Source organism: Chaetura pelagica, unplaced genomic scaffold (genome assembly GCF_000747805.2).
Source record: "Chaetura pelagica isolate M959 unplaced genomic scaffold, ChaPel_1.0 scaffold350, whole genome shotgun sequence".
NCBI lineage: Eukaryota > Metazoa > Chordata > Aves > Apodiformes > Apodidae > Chaetura > Chaetura pelagica.
In genome coordinates this window covers 420472-439207 of record NW_009951818.1, presented here as the reverse complement: position 1 = coordinate 439207, position 18736 = coordinate 420472, and the positions used below count along the sequence as shown (strand labels likewise).

Genomic DNA, 18736 nt, shown 5'->3' with positions numbered 1-18736 from the left:
ACAATATGTTAGAGAGCTGTTCGTAAGTCTTCTGCTGAGGATGGATAGTATCTGGGATGCAAAGTCTGGCAGGAATGACTTTGTGGGTCCTGTGGGTGTTGACAGGGTCTCTGCCATGAATGAATTAAACTGTAGTGTGTTCCATGGTGCCTATTGACACATCCTGCAAGTGAACATTACTTCTGGGCTACTTCCATTGGAAGCATGGGGGCCACATAATGTACCTGCATGCAATGCATCAAGTAGCTGGAAATGGCTACTGCTTTGTCTTTGTTAAAGCAATGCTTGGAAATGCCGGCACGACTAGCAGTCCAATGTACTTAAATTCATACAGGGATGTACCCAGAGAAGAGCTGCTAGGAAGGTGCCTCAGTCAGGTTTGTGCACATGGGTTTCTGGTAGAATATGGCAAAATGTAAATCTGGAGATGGAGGAAATTCTGTTAAGCACAAAACCTCTTCCAGATGCTTGATAGGAAAATTGGAATCAGGCCAGTGGTAGAGTTTGTTTCTGGTGTGGGACAAACTTCAATCTTGTGGTTCTTGAACAAGAGAGGAGACTTCATCTTGTTAGTTTGTTTGGTTTTCTTTAGTACTTTCTGAATTTTGGAAGTTGGGAAAATAGTACCCAGTAGGTGTTACTGTGCTGTATTGTCTGATGGGCTGTGCTATCTTAATTTATCATTAATTAGAAACTTACATCTCATCTGAGTTAGTTTTTTCAGCTACTGGTTGATCATGAAAAGATACTGATTCTTAATTTGTGTATAAAATCTTCTCCTAACGTTTTTGAAAGGAGTTGGTACGTACTGTTATTAAATCTTGCTTAATAAAGTGTCATAGAAAGAGTTGTAAGCCAGAAACTTCTTCACTTCTTCCTGGAGGTGCTAGGCCTTGCACATACTCAGAAGTTTATCCTCTTGCAACCAGTGAATAGGCACTCTGAAGTCTGTGCTGTATTGAGAGTTGAAACAGGTGTAATGTGTTGTAATTGGAGAGGAGTTTAGTAATTTGGTGATGTATGTAATCCTGAGGTTGCACACTAGATGAATGGTCTTGCTTTTGCATGTTGGCAAGCAAAACTGGCAGAAAGTATTTTTTTTTCCTTACAATAGTGTAAGAAGGTGATGGTCTAAAAATCGTAGTTTTTTGTCCTCTTTGGAGCCTATTTTAAACTAATTATATTTTTCCAGAAAAGAGAGAAAAGGTCCTTGATTTTTAAAGGAAGTTATACTTAAAAAACCTTCAACTGGGGTTTTGTTGCTGAAAATCGGTTTTCTTTTGTGATTTCTTAAAACAGAGAATTCTGAAGATCTGAAATGTAAATTGATGAAAATGGTGAGGGAACTGCTGTTAATTTCATTGTCTGCACATATTTCCAAGAGCATTGCTTAGCTCAAGGCTTCACTTCTAAGAAATGTCTAGTGCCCTAAGCTCTGACTTACTAATGTATTGTAACTTGTCAATTTGCAGGTAAGCATTACGAGGAAGAAGAGGAGGATGCCCTACCTGACTCAGATGCCATGCCAGACTCAGATGATGAGGTGGATTTGGATAAGCCACGCCCCATACAGATTGTTCTTGCTCATGAAGATGACCATAACTTTGAATTAGATGAAGAAGCATTGGAAAAAATCTTGCTTCAGGAACACATCAAAGATCTTAATATAGTAGTTGTATCTGTAGCAGGAGCTTTCCGCAAAGGAAAATCCTTTCTGCTGGACTTCATGCTTAGATATATGTATAACAGGGTGAGTAACTTGAATTTCCCCTGCAAGAGAAAAGTAGTTTGATATTTTAGTAATGTCTATATATATTTTTATTTTTACCTTGATTGCAAATATAGCAGGTCAATTTTTTCTTATTTATTAGGGGATGGAGAAGCCAGCTACTCTGTTCCTACTCTCTGAAGAAGTGTATTTAAGTGACAGCTTTTCTGTACAAATTTTCCAGCAGTTATCAAAGGAATTTATTGGTGTCTGATGTAAGTGGCCATGAGAAAAACTTAAATAAGGAAGTGTGGTGGCCTTCTAGTTGAGCTCTTTCTTCCAAGTGGTGGCTTAGAGGAATCTTGCTTTGACTTCATCTTTTGAAGTCATATTGTAGCAGCAGCATTGTTGCAAAAAAACAAAACACCAAACCCAAAAATATCGGGTACCTGTTGAAGGACTAAACCTGCTGAAATCTGAGGTATGACAGAAGGGGGGAAAGTCTCCTGTTTGGGCTTAGAATGTGTGTCTGAGCATAATCCAGGAATGTTTAAAATCCTTTTAAGTAATTGGTTAGTGAAGGCCTGATCCAAAATTCAGTGTTTTGTTGCTCTTTTAAGTTCTTAAAAAACCAGAACCTATTCCTTTTTTAGTCAGTGTTTTTCAAAGCTGGAATTAACAGTAGCAGAAACTTAAGCATCACTTGCATCACTCTTCACCTTTGTGCTAGCTGGCTTGAGGAGAAACCAAGATGAGCCCTGCAGTGACAGGACATACAGGAGTATTACAAAGAAGTGGTTGGTAGTTGGCAGATGAAGACTTCCTTTCAGTCCCAGTGGTGCTTGCTATTGAAATTCCTCTCACTGGTTTGCCAAGAGTTCTGTAAGGAAGACACTGAGGATATGGGAGGAGGAATACAGAGTAGCAAGCTGGTGCTCCCGGCTTCTTAAGACTCTTTTAACCTAGGGAGGAATAAGTGTTTAATTGATACAGCTGCTCAGGGGAAGGCCTTTTGTGTGTGTATATAAACCCTTTCAAATGTCCTTTATATCAAAACCAAAGACTAAAGCCACAAACAACCCAAACTGCCAAGAGCTGCAATCTGAGCTAGATGGTGGCTGGATAGGGGAAGTGCATGTTCCTTCCAAAAATAGAAGGGGTGGGCTTTAAGCAAACATTCTGACTTTCAGATTGTGAAATAAAAGTTAATGATGCAAAATGGATCGAAACACTGTTTCAACCTTATGTAATACCATGCCTCTCTGTTCCCTCTATTTGCACAGTCACTTTGGTTTTCTGTAGGTGTCTTTCAGAATACCATTTGTTTCATTTAAGCTGAAGATAAGGTGAATTTAGCCCTCTACTGTAACAACTATTTCTTATCAACAGCACAGAAGTCTTGCTCTCCACAGGCTTTTGCAGTCTGAAGCTGTAATGCTTGCAGGCCCTTAGCTGAGCTGATCCAGCTCAATGTTGCATCAGGACGTGCTGTGCTTTGCCAAATTGTTTTCCTGCCAGTTCAGTGGTTTAAACTGGCTTAGGAAAAGAGTTTTACAAGAATAAGAATTTCTGCAAACTGGTTGATGGCAGTTGTGGATGAGAGGAGTGCAGTGCCTCCTCTTTTGCACTGTCAAATTGTATTATGTCAAGTGGTATCCTCTGCATTTATGCAAATTCCAGTACCATGGGGGGGAGCTTCTGTGTAGTTTTATAGTACTCTTTAGTCTGATTGCTCTACGTTCAGTCTGGCTTTATTACAAGTCTCTGTTTTCTGTGAACTAAATATTGGATGGATCTTGCATGAAATACTAAATCTGCATTCAGTTCATACACTAATCAAGTAATTTTGGGATATCCTCCCCTGTGGATGTTAATATGTGTGGTGAAAAACTTGCCAAGGTACTTCAGAAGCCAAATTTCTTGTCTTAAACCAAGAGGTGAAGGTCCTATGAAAAGTTACCACTCTAAAAGTCTCACTTGTGCCAGCTGAAGTCACAGGTAGGGTTTCGGCATGGCTGAGATTGGTCACTATCTTCATGGAGGTGGGCATCTCATTTCAAGCACTAATACTTAGTGTTATGATTGCTCATTTGAAGTGGAACAGAATAATCTGCCACAAAGCAGCAGCAGTGTATACTCAGCAAGCTGCTGCAAGGAGTCTGTATTCTTTGTTGCAGTTTAAACCTTACTAAGAGTTGGGTGCAGGAACCACTAGTATATTTAGATTTAAAGTTCTTTTTTTTTGACATATGAACTTCTTAGCTTGTATTAATCTGCAGGGCACACTATGTACTAATGGCACTACGCAAATAAAGTTGCCTTGGTCCTTTTGTGTAATATATTTAGAGAGGTTATCTTTTAGGTGACTGATAACATTGTAGTGTAACTTCTAGCTTGTTTTTCAGTAAGAAGAAAGTCTTTTTCCTCCTCCCATTGCTTGAATATCCTTCAAGCCAACTTTTGATGGATGGAGAATGTTAAAATACTGAGTTTTAACAAAAGAAAGAGAGAGGTAACAAGCTAGGAGTGCTTCAGACTGATGCAAAGGTCAGTCAGACTTAAATGCATAATTCTCAGGGTAAACAGCTCCAGCTGAAGTTGTGCCTGTTAAGACACCGAAGTTTCCTGTGACGTGACAAATGGAACCTATTGTTGAAAACATAACAGATACTTTTAAAAAAGAGAAAAGCTACATTCCATTGCCACATACCTATGAAATATGATTCAACTTTTCAAAACAGTGTCCTGGAATGTACTCAAGTTCAAAGTAGGCCTTGAGCTTGTATTTCTAGAGCGGCCAGTGGATGCATAAGCATCTTCTGGGATAAGAAACTCCAGGGAAAAGCTGTTCAGGTTTTGCTTAGTCTCGCTGGTAGAAGTGTATGTGCATAACAAATCAAAATAAAACAAACAAAAAAAAGCAACCAACAGAAAACCCCACAATTAACAACCTACCTGCTAAGAGCTTCACTTGAATGCCTGTGTTAATTTTCTGAATTTTTATCTGCTCATGTGATTTATTTTTGCCATGTCTGATCCAGATAGCAGAGCTGAATCGTGTGCACTTAGCATTTGAGAGAATGCTGGTTCAGAACTTTACTTCCTAGTTTGGTTTGCTCTGCATTCTGCTAGGCATGAAGAAAGTATGCAGGTTTTTTTCTGGTCCCCTTTAGAAACAAGCAGTTGCATTTATTTGTATTAAGTATTTCTGTGGTGTACAGCCCCTGGGTGCTCACGCTATTTTCTGGAATGTGAAGAGAAGTCTTGAGTTCTCTTCTGAAAACTACCAGTGCAGAGTGAGCATGGAAGATAGAGACCATAGCCTAGTGAATTGAGAAGTCTCCCCTTTGACCTTCTTAAAGAGAACACTTTCCTGGCTGATAATTTTCTCTGGACAGTCAGAGGCAAATTCATTAAATGTCAGTCTCTGTTCTGCCAGCATGCTATGTTCTAGCCTGTGAAATAAAGGTTTTTTACTAAGTCCTCTCATCAGTACAACTCTTGTCTGCCTGCAACTTCTCTCTTGCAGGATTGAAGTGTATATAAACGTATGGCAGTGAAACTTCCTCAGGGTGCCTGTTCAGACTCCTAGATTGCTCAGTACATAAACTACATTCTGGGTTAAATGTGCTTATATAAAGGCTGTATGGTTCTGTGTGAGCCACTGCTCTGTGTGCTGCCTGTCCTCAGGGACCTTGTTACAGTACCGTCAGCCAGAAATATTAGCTGCAGTCTGTACTTGATTCTCTAATAGCCTTTCCTAAAGTGGGCAATGTGCCAATAAAATTTCAATATGGATAGGTTGATTGACACATATCAAACTTTCAACGTGACCTTTTCTCTTGAATCCTAATCACTTAGGAAAAAGTATTTTGTAACTGTGACAAGTATAGATTGGAGATCTTCTCGTCTTTGCCTATTCTTTGGCTTTTGCAAGTTGGCATTGGGAGTCATGTTCTGGCCTCTATTAGTGCAGGGGTTTAGATACTTACCTAGTTTCAGCAGTTGACCTCTTTGTGAGGGGGAAGGGAGAGGATTAAGTCAAAATCAGGTGTTTTATTCCTTACAGAGGTTTAGCTCAGTCCTCGTAGTTAAATTATGTGCTATTTGCAACAGTGTTTGAGTTGAGAGAAGTATGAGAGTGGAGAGAGTATGAGTGCAAAGAGGATTTGACAGACAAAACTGAGCTGTTCTCATTAGCTCCAAGTACTTAAGACTTGAAAGCTGTGCACATAAACTCTTCAGTGGCTGTAGAGTAGATCAGCTGCAGAAATACAGTAGACTTGGAGCAACGTTATTTTGTGGATGATCCTTGAAACACCGTAGAGTAGCATTCTGTTGTAATATTTTTGTGTAGCATTGTCAGTCAGCTCTGAGGAAAATGAGAGAACGATGTGGAAATTTGCTAAAATGTAGTATGTTAAAAAAACCAACTCCTTGGTTTTAAGTAAGTTTCTCCTCTTGTTTTGTAGACTTCTCCTTGCTGGATAGGTGGCAATACTGAGCCATTGACTGGGTTTACATGGAGAGGTGGCTGTGAGCGTGAAACTACTGGCATTCAGATTTGGAGTGAAGTGTTTGTAATTGATAAACCAAATGGAACAAAGGTGAGTGCTTGACTTAAATAGGTGTATGTAAGGATTTTTGCTGCTGTGCATATACCTGTGATGCCATGGGTTTCATGGAGGCAATTAAAATATCAGTTGCTTTCCTTAGCATTCTGTAGCTGCATAACATTTTGAAACCTTATCAGTGCAAGTATGAGTTTTCCTACTGGGTTTTAAGATTTGATCTTCAACTATAGTCCTGTTCTGAGTGTACTTTGTTTTGGCAAAGTCTAATCTGTCCAGGCTAATGGGTGGGTTATCCTGTGGATGTTGTAAAACTGTAATGGCTATAAATACCATATATATATACAAATGCTGTGATAAGAACATCTCCATAACAAATGCTTTTTTGAGTGGTGAGAATGTGTTCTAGCTGGTAACTGTGTTCTAGTGAAAGGTAATGAGTGGCTATAAGTATTGGAAACAACTTATGTATCTGTAAGCTGGTCCTTCCATGTAGTTTAACAGGTAGTTTGTAAAAAAGGATTAAGTCTAACAGTGGGATAAAAGGCATTAACTCTATTGTAATCAAAGCTGGTGTGTCTTCTAAAAATGTTAGTTTAACTACAAAGTTTGTTTGTAGGTGTTTATCTTCATGCTGAAGCAAAGTGTTAATGTTATTATTTATTATTTAACTTTCATAACCTTTGCATTTGCGGAGGAAACATCTGATGGCTGATTTTCTTAAATCTTATAGCTAGCCAACAGTTAAGTTGTGAGGATCTGTTTGTGCTCAGTGGACAAATCACTCACTTGTGCTTGAGTATCAGTTATCTCCAATTGAAAGAGAAGGGAACTGTAGTAGATTCCATAGATGGGAATTGAACAGATTAACTTGTATCATTAAGATCACTTAATTTCTTATCATTCCAGCAGACAGTTGATATTAATGATCTTGTTTTCTTCTAAAAATTATTTTAAGATGATGACTTTAAAAAAATATATCTATCACCTTCTTATCTTATCACTGTAATGAACTATGCTGGATTGTCAGCTGAGACTGAAGTTTTTCTAGTGATTAAGAGCCATCTGTTACTCTGCACTGTACCCCAATAGTCTGAGGGAGGCTTTGTGGGAAAGGGTAACTAGTGTGTAGCAAGGTCAAGGACATAAGGCTGATGACATGGCCCTCTAGTTATTTCTTACTCAGCTGTGGGTCCGTATAGGCATGTGTACAGAGAGCCTGGCTGAGGTTTAGCAAGTAGGTGTAGAGGTAGAGACATGGTCTACTTGAAATAGGATTTATCCCAGTGGCCTGGAGTTTGAAAGTGTTAACAATTTGGTTAACTATTGCTGCTCTCTAAAACTCTCTAGGTTGCTGTGCTGCTCATGGATACCCAAGGTGCCTTTGATAGCCAATCCACTATCAAAGACTGTGCAACGGTTTTTGCTCTGAGCACCATGACAAGTTCTGTCCAGGTGAGAATACCTGTGCTGGCAAATAATGGCAGCTATAGGAATCCACTATACTGAACATGCAGGGAAGATCTCTCCAGCCATGCTTTGAAATTCACCTGTGTATCTTCCTCCAACTACTATTTAAGCTTTCATACTTGTTATCTTATTTTCAGTGTAGTATCCTTCGTAAAATTTTCAGTGGAACGAAGGTTATCCAAGGCCAAGCTCAGTTAAATTGCTGACTGGACTGGGGAATCCCAAAAAAAAGGTGTCAAAGTAGCAACTGCTTCTGTACGGATGTGTTAGAGTCCTTTTTAAGACTTTAGATACAGTTTGGGGTGAAATTACACGGTGATCATAGAATCCTAGGGGTTGGAAGGGACCTCGAAAGATCATCTAGTCCAGCTAAACTTAAACTTGCTGCTACTGTTAAACTTCTGACAATTCTCTTTTGCTGGGTTGGAAACTACTTATAAGCTTGTGCCTTAAACGTGCCAAAAGTGAGCAGGTTTTTGTGGCGATAACAAGTGACCTTCTTCAGGCATTCTACAACAAAAAAATAACAGGAGTATGTAGACCATTACTTCTGCCCTGTGGGGTTGCTTTGGATGAGTTTTTGGTTGGCTTTTTTGTTCCTGTAGTTAGGATAAATTGTGAGTTATTGATGCATCTGTGGGTTTACTGGTGTTCAGTATTTGTACTATTGAAACAGTCATGTGCTCTCTGGATAAAATCAGGTTTCTTTAGGAAGATTTGAAAGGAAAAAAATCTGGTGAACTAACTACCCAGTTATTTCTGTGTCAGGGATGCAGCTGCTGGATCACTGAATCCTAGATCACTTGGACTTGAGGATGGCAAACACATGCCCTTCTCAATCCTCCTGTCTCACACCTGTGTGATGATTTTAAGCATTTGACAGTCTTCTCCAGTTCCTTTATGGCTTGTTTCCTTGGAAATAAGCTGTTCTAAGAAAGATTAGGGTAGTCAGCAGTGGTTTTGTCCCTAGCACTTTGTGTAAGGAAATGACTTTTGAGATGCCTTTTGTCACACCTTTCTAGTTGCAGATTTTTGGGTAGTTAGACTTTTTGGAAAAGGGCAAAATGGTTTCATGTTATACTGTAATTACTTTATATTGCAGGTATACAACTTGTCCCAGAATATTCAGGAAGATGACCTTCAACATTTGCAGGTAAGAATATGCTGAATTTATATTAAGCTGCTTCTGAACTGATACTCTTGACATTGTTCTTGAAGTTACAACTAGTGTAACTGTGATTTGGGAGCTGCCTTTGTCTTCATATTAAAACACTGAAGCTGACCTGCTGCTAAAACTAGTGCTGCCTATAACAACATTATTTACATTAACTCCATGATGCTGTGATGCACTTGCTATGTCAAAGCAGAGATAAAATTACAGGCTTTAATCTGGCTAAATCTTTCTAAAGTCTGATTTCTATATAGTAAGTTTTGAAATTCCTGAAAGGTTGCGAAAGGAAGATGATCCATGGAAGTACTTAATGAGAACATTCTAATGTTTCTCCTTTTCCCCTAAAATAGGAAAATGGATGGAATTTCATAACCAGTTTCTTAAGAAATGTGGGAGCTTGGGTCAGGGCAAAAAGAGCATATTCTACGCAGAAGCATTCTGTAGTTTTTCAGCCAAGAAACTTACACTTTATTTTCTGCTTATAAACAAAATCAGGAGAGAGTTGCCGTCTCTTTGCCCTGGGGTTTTGATCCTGTAATGGTACATTGTGGTCAAAGGCCATTGAATTCTGGCTTTATGTGAATGGTTCAAGAACCTTATCTCCTTAACTTAAGACCTGTAGCTTTAAAGGCTAGCTTGTGTATTAACAAATGTCTGCCTGTGCTCAGGCCGTGACCTTGTCACAGCTTAAAACTGTTTTACGTGTCTTCTGATTGAAAGGACTTCTGTCTTGGTCAGTGCTGCAAAAGTCTGGCTGCCAGTAGTGGAAGTCTAAGAGCACTAACTAAACATAGTCTTGTGATGTTGTTCTCAGTTAACAGGGCTGTATCACTGGGCCAGCACTTCCCCACACCACACAAAAAAAGCCCCAATCAAGCACTGCAAACAAAAAAGACCTCAGCTAATTATTTGAAAGCCAGGCTTTCCTCATGACCTTGGTCCTTTGGCAGCCTCAGTCCAATCTGAATGAATCAATCCCTTTCTGTTATACTGGAGGGTGAGATTTGAGGGACGAAAGGGCAGAGAAGGGTGATAAATGTAAGCAGTGGGTAGGGGACACCCAGGCCCTTAGAGTTGAGGCAAGGAATTGTGAGCTGAGTGAAGGAAGTTCTGAATTTCTGTTATAACAGGATTTTCTGTTGTTCTGAAATACTGTTAGTCTCTGGCTGCCTTTTCCATGTATCAGGTAAGTGAATGGGGTAGGAAGTTAGGATTAAGGGAGCCAGTCTCCTGTGGGTGCTTTGTCACTTCACAGCTTCTTTTGCTCAGGATGACTAGAGTTTGGAGGTTGCTTTGTGTTAAATTAGTCATAAGACTAATTTGACTAGTAATTTCTTGGATGCCCTTGTGATCAACACAAGAGGAATTGTCCTTTTAGTAATTAAATTTACTGAGATATTCCAGGAGTTAATTTTAATGCACAAGAGCAGTTGCCTGCTACTGGAGGATACTGGTATGCTTTCTTCATCTTCACCTCTAAGATCTGTAAGGGAGCTAGCATGAATCAACAACTGAAAGTATTTACTTCTGCTGAAACAGCCAGCACAGTCCAAGATTTGTGTTCTTGTGGTTTGTCTGGCCTGCTCAGTTCTGTGAAGAATGTTGCTGCTGGTATTAGCAACGGTCAGAGCAATGAGAGGAAGAAAGCTGACACTTGCCTTTATACTGGAAGGAAAGAACAATTAGCAGTTAAGGTCATGAGCTGAACTAGAGATCTGGGAGGCTGCTGAGCTTGACTTGTATTTAAATGTCTGATACATTAGCTCTAGCAAAGTTCCTTGAGATTTTCTGGAATAAATAATTTGTGGGAAGTAAGGTGCTAATGTTACAAACTTATCTCCTTAGCCTAGAAAACAAGTGCTTGAAACTGGCTGGCTGAGAGATGCAACCAGCTTTCCTCTTGAGTATACCCCACATGAAAGCAGTGAAAATGGTGCCTCCTTCCTGAATTTTACAGAGGGTTGGTGTACTTGTTCTTGAGATTTATTGGCTATTCTCAACCCATAACAGGACTTAAGATTGAATGCTTTATTTTCTAGTGACAGAATATTTTACAGTAGAAAAATGTATTTTATATGTGTCATCCTTACACTTTTTTTTCTATCAGTTGTTTACAGAATATGGAAGACTAGCTATGGAAGAAATTTACCAAAAACCGTTCCAGGTAACTAAATATGTTAAATGGATCTTAAGCATTTGAATGTGTAGAAAGTGAGCTCAGGATATTTAATGAAGAGAAATCAGTTGGACTGAAGCTAGCCTGTTCTTTACAAGACTGGTTTTCTTTCCCTGTCACCACATTTCTCAGCAAAAACACAAAGGAAAAACGCTGAAGAGGACCACGACTTAGGCAAGTATAGCTTTGTGCCTGAGTTGTAAGGCATAAAGGGAACTAAAGTGTTGAGTAATGTGCAGACATTAAGGAAAAAAGTTTTGCACTGCCTTCATACTCTGAAATATGTTTGGTCATTGCTGGTGGTGAGTAAAGGTTCTGAGTAAAGGTCATGTAGCCTCTAAGCCATAGCATTGAGGAGAGCCATGTTGCATTTAATTTTTTTGATGTGTTCCCGACTCTTTGCTAGGCCAGAGAAGGGTTTGAGGCTGCTTCTCTTAAGTGGAGTCAAAGACAGATCTCTTCTGTCCTCAGGTATCCTCCTTAGCCTCCTTAACAGTCGGCTGCTGTTAGTGCTGAGTTTTAAGACTCGTGTTGGTAGAATATTGAGCCTTCAAGTATGAAGCCCTGATGTTCCTGTGATTGGCCCAGGCAAAATGCATTCTTTGTAGAGCACATTGTTTAATACAAGAGTAATGTCAAGTTTTGTTTCTGTCTTCAGCTGATGGGAGAGAGGACAGTATCATTCCTGTGGCATAGTGAAAGACAAAGCCAGGGAACAGGAAAGCTATGTTTTTGAGACATTTGGGTACTTCCTTCCATATAAGGAGTGAGTTAGATTTGTGTTTACTCTGTTGGCTTGATTGTGGGGTTTTTTGTTGTTTTCTTTAGACAAGCAAGCACTTGTACCACAAAACTACAAGGCTACTGCATTTAAAGCAGCCAAGCCTAGAAATTCTTTGACACGCGATAGTTTTTGACCTTAGGAATTATACAAGCCATTCACTACTGTTGTTCTTCCTGTTACAGACACTAATGTTCTTAATTAGAGATTGGAGTTATCCTTATGAACATGCATATGGCTTGGAAGGAGGAAAAAAGTTCCTAGAGAAAAGATTGCAGGTGAGTTATCTCTAGTAGTACTAGTGTGGTCTTCTGACTTAAGCAACAATTTACTGTCAAAATAATGACGCATGATGAGCTATCTCTTTGTGCTAATAGAATATCTCTGTTTCCACTTGTGTGCAGAGTTCTGGGGTTTAGAACATGACATTTTTATGTTCAAGAATGAAAGCATAAACACGTTTGTGCTCTTAACTGCTTTTAAGTTGATACGTAATCTTAATTGCAATACTGGAAAACTCTTAGCAGTTTTTACTGTCTTTTTTCTTCAGGTAAAGCAAAACCAACATGAAGAGCTACAGAATGTAAGGAAGCATATTCACTCCTGTTTCAGTAATCTTGGCTGTTTCCTGTTGCCCCACCCGGGTCTTAAAGTTGCAACAAATCCAAATTTTGATGGGAGGTTGAATGGTAGGAAGCTTTCCATTGCGTGTTTCTTGATTCAGATCACCGAGTTTGTTGTTTTATATGTGAAGTTGAACACTGATATGGTTGGCTATTGAAATGCTTGATTGGAAAAATGTGGCCTACAAGGTGAAACTACAGAATCTAGAAATGTGCATTGTGTTCTTTTTAGTGATTTAGAGAGTCACACAGGTAGAGGAAATGGATGTCTTTGGTTGTTGATTGTAATCTGCTAACTGGAGACATACTTAAAAGGCATTTAATAAGAATTCCAGAGAGGAGAATTGACAAAATTAAGGACTTTACTTAAAATGGAAAGTCTTTCCTTTAAGAAACCTTGATAAACCAATGATCAGAACTTGAATGACTTTAAAATAAAAGCTGCAGGCTTCTACTACTGCAGAAAGAGGGACAGTCAGGATTCCTCTAATTACTGTTTGTCCCTCAGTAGAGGGAATGTATCAGAATGGCAAAGGCTAAAAAAGTGGGTTTGTGATAGTAGAATGCCAGCCTCTTATGTGCTGAGGGCACAGATTATTGTGTAAGATGTTGGTGTAGTTGGGGAAATGCACTTTAAATATTACAAGGGCAATGGAACCTTGTTCTTTTTATCTAAAGCTAAGACTGGGGAGAATTTACTAAAGCTATACTATGTATGTAAGCCTTTAAATATCTTATAAATGCAGTCAAGAGTTGTGACAATATGGATTTTGAAGGGTCATGGGTCATCAGTGTTCCTTTAGGATGGGTAAGATTGAAAAGAAAACTAACCACTTTTTTCCCTGAAACTGATTGAATTTTACTAGATATAGATGAAGATTTTAAGAACGAACTGCGGAATTTGATACCATTACTGCTTGCCCCTGAAAACTTGGTAGAAAAAGAGATCAGTGGATCCAAGGTGACTTGTAGAGATCTTGTAGAATACTTCAAGGTAAGCAAACTCATACTAATTATTTCAGTTAATGGCTTAAAAGAAAGTATTCTAATTTTAGGACATGTTGTTCCCAGAGAAGATAAGATATCTAGGCTGACACTCACTGATCAGCTCACTTCTATTTGCATTTCAGTACTCTGACTTTCCAGAACTGGCACACAAATTCCTAACAGTATAGCTCTTAGCAAACTACTACTGGCAAAATTGTTTATTTTGTTTGTTCGGTTTTTGTTTGAGCCTATTTTCTTCGGAAATAGGCTGAATTACTTCAAACAATATTACAGATTTTTTTCATACTTTGAAATCCTAGTTTATCTGGATATGTCACCTTTTTTTTTTTTTTCAAGAGGATCTTATGTAGATTGTACAGATTAAAAAAAAACCAACAGCTCTTAAATAGCTAGGTATGCAGTGAAAATTTCAGACACTCCTCTCTGGATTTTTAACATGCAAAGAAGATGCTAAACACTTGCATGTCCAGCACCCCTGTACCTCTGAAATATTTGTGTATGATACTTGCAGCTGTTAGACTCTTGAGCTGTTTTGGCATTGTGGTGACACCAGCAGAAATGTGATAACATAATTCCTGTACCACCAGGAATTGGTCTGGTGTGTGTAACCTTTTTTGGATTGGAATGACTTAGGGAGTTGGCTTGGTAGGAGAAAGTGGCAGTCATTCCTAAATACATGAGTTTTGCATTACTACTTTTGAGCATACATGTTAAAAGGTAGAAAAGTTGGGCTAATGTTAGGAAAGAAGCTAAAAAATGGAGAAATCTAGGACTCAGAACACTTGTTAAGTGAAGTAACTTTTTATAAAGGAAAAACATTATATGGGACGCAGAAGTCATGGCTGTTCTCATATCATCGACACTATGGAACTCATATGTTCCCTTTCTGTATTTGACATGGTTGCTCTCTGCTTTTTGCTCTACTTTTTCTCTAACCTGATCCTGTACAGTGTGGAGAGTGTGTATTCAACAGCCGTTGAGAAAGGACTGCTCCCTAAAAACTGATTCTAAAACCTCCTCTATTGAAAAGCTACCTGATTCCTGTCCTGTATCCAGTTTGGGAGCAGCCACACAGGGTGCTGCGGAAACAATGTGGTTACATAACTAAAGAGGACTCCTCCCTCGGGATGGAGCATCTAAAGCTGAGATCATGAAGTCTGAGTGGGAAACTTTTGAGAGGGCTTTTACTTGGAGGAAATAGCTACAGAAGCAAGGGGGGTGTCAAGGGAACAGAGTCCTGTATAAGTCTCTACATTTTCATAGGTTGTCCTACAACCTAGAGCATTGGGTGTATAGGGACCCTGATAACCTTAATACTTCCTCCTTTACAGAGAAAAAAAATCTCAGGGCAGAGGCTTGTAAACAAGTCAGTGGGAGAGCAGTAGTAGCATGAAGAAAAATTACTACCTAGCCTCTGAGGAACTGAGAGTGGTCTTGTTGGTCTGCTTTTCACAACTTGTCCAGAGCACTGAAATGCTGCCTGCTATTCTTCCTTCACTAATCTGTCAAAGAATTGTGCCATAGACCATCACATAGGCTGGAGAAGACATGAAGGACATGTTCTGTTCCAGGCTTCTGAACCCTAGTGAAAGAAAGAATGCCTGAAGATTGGTGGGGTGGGGCATAGTGGGATAGGCTGTCTGGTTGGCTTTCAGAAGTATTTTGGCAGCTCAGCTCTATTTGCATTATTTCTTTGGTCTGTTTTTTGACTCCCACACTTCAAAGGAACAAGGCATATGAGGAAATCGAAGTACTGGTTCTCCCAGCACTGGTGTGTGTTTGGATGGACCTCTTGCCAGAAAGGCTGTATGAGATAGTCATATTCACCTCGTTTTGAGTGAAGATTCCCTGCCTAGTGTATCTGAGGGTGCAAAACTATGCTGTCAAGCCTGTAACTTATTGAGATAGTGGCTTTGTCTCCTGAAGGTGCTGTATACCCTGCTAGTCCCCAGACTCAAATGCACAGGAGAGTAAAGGGATTAAGGCACTAGGGATAATTGAGAATGTCAGACTTCTGTTAAAGACATAATCTAGGAGCTCTATCTTTATATCATTCATGTTCTCTCCTTCTCAATCATAAATATTTATGAAAAATAAACCTTTGGTTTTTCGTTCTCCCTTTTAGGCTTATATTAAAATCTATCAAGGAGAGGAGCTACCTCATCCAAAATCTATGCTGCAGGTATTTTATTTTTCTTTCAAATAATCGGATAGATGATGTGTACTGTGTAAGGTTTTTGCAGTTGAAGTTCATGACTGCTGGAGGTCTGAAGCTCCTGCATACAGAACTGTAGTTCTTGAAGGAGCTGTGTACTTTGAAAGCCATCTGAAATGTGTAGCCTGGGTACATATTTGTGTTTTTCCTCAGCTCCATCTGCCAAATGGAGCAGAGGTACTGTGGTTGGTTGGGTTTTTTAGCTGCTTCAGTAGTTTCTAAGCTTGTGTTTCCTGTAACTTGCTATTTTGTCAGCATCTTTTGGGCCATATTCAGAGACCTTTTGGCATCAGATGCAGTGGATAAAATGGAGAAGGCTTATAGTAATGCAGCTATTGCTACTGTCTTTCAGTGTTGGGCAGCTCTATGTGGGTTTGTTAGATTGAAGTTTCTTTTCTGGGTTGATCCAAAGAGGATGTAATCAGCTTTAAAAGGATCTGTACACAAACTGATTGTGTAAAGCTGTGTGGTGAACCCTTGAGTTGTTTGGGATGAAGAGTTTTCACCAAAGTGTGGTGGCTTTAGGGGTCAGTTTTAACCATTTTGTCTTTGTAGGACTTGTTTTTTTTAAGCTTTCTGTATCACTTCATTAAGGCATGATTGTTCTGCATATTTTTTTGTCCTTCAAGGAACTGAATCTTTAGACTTTTGGGAGAGTTCAGAAAACTCAGTGTAACAAAGGCTGCTATCATTTGCTCTACTTAGCATGCCTTGAGTTTGTCTACAGCTGTACTGTAAAGCTAAAGAAACATTCTCCTAGTTAGTAATCTGTTTTAATGTATACTGCTAACCTTCGTTTGTCTTTTGTGGGGCATTTTCCTGGCCATCTGAAGCTTTGGGATTTGTGGGGGTATGTTGGGCAGTATAAATACATGTATTTAACTAGCTAGAAATGCTGTGTTCATACATGGTGCCTGATGTTTTCTAGGCAACAGCTGAGGCGAACAATCTTGCTGCTGTGGCAGGAGCAAAAGACTTGTACAGTAAAGGCATGGAGCAGGTATGGTGACAACTTTTTCTAACTGCATATGTGCAAATACAGGCATTCAGTTTTAATGTTGTACTTGGTGTTGGTTGTGAGCATGTTAATGGAGAAAAATAGCTTAGGGCCAGTACTTTGAGGTTAGAGGTTAGATGTCTGATGCAGCAAAACCAGGGGATGTAAGGAAGAGTGTGCCAGCAGGTTGACAGGGGTCATTCTCCCCCTCTGCTCTGTCCTGGTGAGGCCACAGCTGGAATACTGCATCCAGTTCTGGGTTCCCTAGTTCAGGAGAGACAGGGAACTAGTAGAGAGAGTCCAGTGGAGGACGGCAAAGATGACTGGGGGATTGGAGCATCTCCCTTATGAGGGAAGGCTGAGAGAGCTGGGACTCTTTAGCCTGGAGAAGAGAAGGCACATAAGTATCTAAGGGGTGGGCACAAGGGGGACGGAGCCAGACTTTTTTCAGTAGTTTCCAGTGACAGGACAAGGGGCAACGGGCACAAGCTAGATAATGAGTAATGTGTTCTAGGGGATCCTGCTTTAGCAGGGGGTTGGACTAGATGATCCCTAGAGGTCCCTTCCAGCTCTGACAATCTGTGATTCTTTGAGACAGAAGTTGCTGGGGAGGCATGGGAATGGGTGTGTTTGTAACACACCACCTGTTAGTTCCCCCTGCTGCTCTTGACAGACATCTTAAAATCCTGTGACATGAAATGGGCAAACAGGTGAGGAGGCGTGGTGGGCCAGGGTTGCACAGGGATAGAGTTCTTATATTATGGTCTCGTACTTCTCAACCCAGGTCATTCATTAGCTGTAAAATGCAAGTATTAGAATTATTCTAAGGTTTTTAAAAAAACCTTGAAATACAAGAATTATCTTATCTGAAAAATCTGTATGTGTAACTGCCTACTTGCTGCTTCTCTTGAAGATAGTGACTCCCAAGATGAATGTCTGTGTGGACTTCATATTCCAATGTAATGTTATGCAATATGCTATGTTTTATCATAGCAAATTCTGAAAAGAATTACATGTCTCATAAAGCTTAAAACGACTTACTGTGGAAATTCTGCAACTCTCTAACAAGTAGGTGTGATAACATGCTACATATGTAGTTCCCCATTAACTAGGCTAATTCCAGTCTTAATAGCTGAAATACCTTTCCATTTTGAAATTAGAGTAAGACCTAATGCTGGTGGCAGACTACCCAGTTCCAGTTGTTAGCAGTCTGTTTTGAGAATGGTGTGCTGGGGTAGAGGGACTCCTTTGTTTCCATTTTGGAAAACCTCTTCAAATAGTAAATGAGCTGTTTATATTAAGTGCCTAATATGCTTTCCTGTCTTGAATCTTCAGTGGCTGTTGAGTTGTAAGGTTTCTTACTTGGGGCAAGGAATGAACAAAACCAGATGTTATCTTAAATGGACTTTATTTCTGTACTAATGTTGCTCAATACTTATTTATTTCTATTGCTGTAGAAATGCACACAAATCTCTTGAATTGTTTTTATGCAGATGTGTCATATAGTGTGAATGTGACTTAGCTCTGAAATTTCTATTTTTTAGGGACAGAAGTGGGAAATTTTTATACATAAACCAGTCTTAAATGCAAAGATAGTTGTTACTATATCTTCTGAGTTCTCCTCATGAACCAAAGCCCTCCTTTGCTGAGTGTGCAGAACCAAAATACTGTCCCCCTAATGACCTTAAATGTAGGGACCAACAGCTGCAGTCACACAGAGTTTAAGAAAACAGTGGCAGTTATTTGTGTCTTGGTGCATCAGCAGCTCATAGTGTTTAACATTCTTTGAGCAATGTGAAAAGACCATTTTGGAGGATAAGACTGGTAGCCATTTTCCCAGTTTTGTCAGATGTGGTGGACTTCAGTATGAAAAAAGTAGGAAGGTAGTTTTTAAACTTGAGCAGGGAGTAGAGTGCGAATGTTAAGTTTGTGACAGCAAGGTGTACTTTGAAGAAGCTAGCCAGTGGAGCCACGCATCTTGTGAGGCAGAAAGGGGATGCTGTACTTTGAGAAAGT

At 39.6% G+C, this 18736-nt stretch overlaps 1 protein-coding gene across 1 annotated transcript in view; it reads left to right on the top strand.

The window, feature by feature from the left end:
* The first annotated feature begins 1522 nt into the window (after nucleotides 1-1522).
* ATL2 (atlastin GTPase 2) overlaps nucleotides 1523-18736 on the top strand; it is a 20444-nt gene continuing 3230 nt past the window's right edge. The window contains exons 1-10 of the mRNA XM_010008482.1: nucleotides 1523-1750; nucleotides 6181-6315; nucleotides 7630-7734; nucleotides 8852-8902; nucleotides 11028-11084; nucleotides 12063-12155; nucleotides 12428-12566; nucleotides 13367-13494; nucleotides 15634-15690; nucleotides 16652-16723. Of these exons, the coding sequence (XP_010006784.1) occupies nucleotides 1523-1750; nucleotides 6181-6315; nucleotides 7630-7734; nucleotides 8852-8902; nucleotides 11028-11084; nucleotides 12063-12155; nucleotides 12428-12566; nucleotides 13367-13494; nucleotides 15634-15690; nucleotides 16652-16723 (1065 nt within the window). The remainder of the gene's footprint in view (nucleotides 1751-6180; nucleotides 6316-7629; nucleotides 7735-8851; nucleotides 8903-11027; nucleotides 11085-12062; nucleotides 12156-12427; nucleotides 12567-13366; nucleotides 13495-15633; nucleotides 15691-16651; nucleotides 16724-18736) is intronic.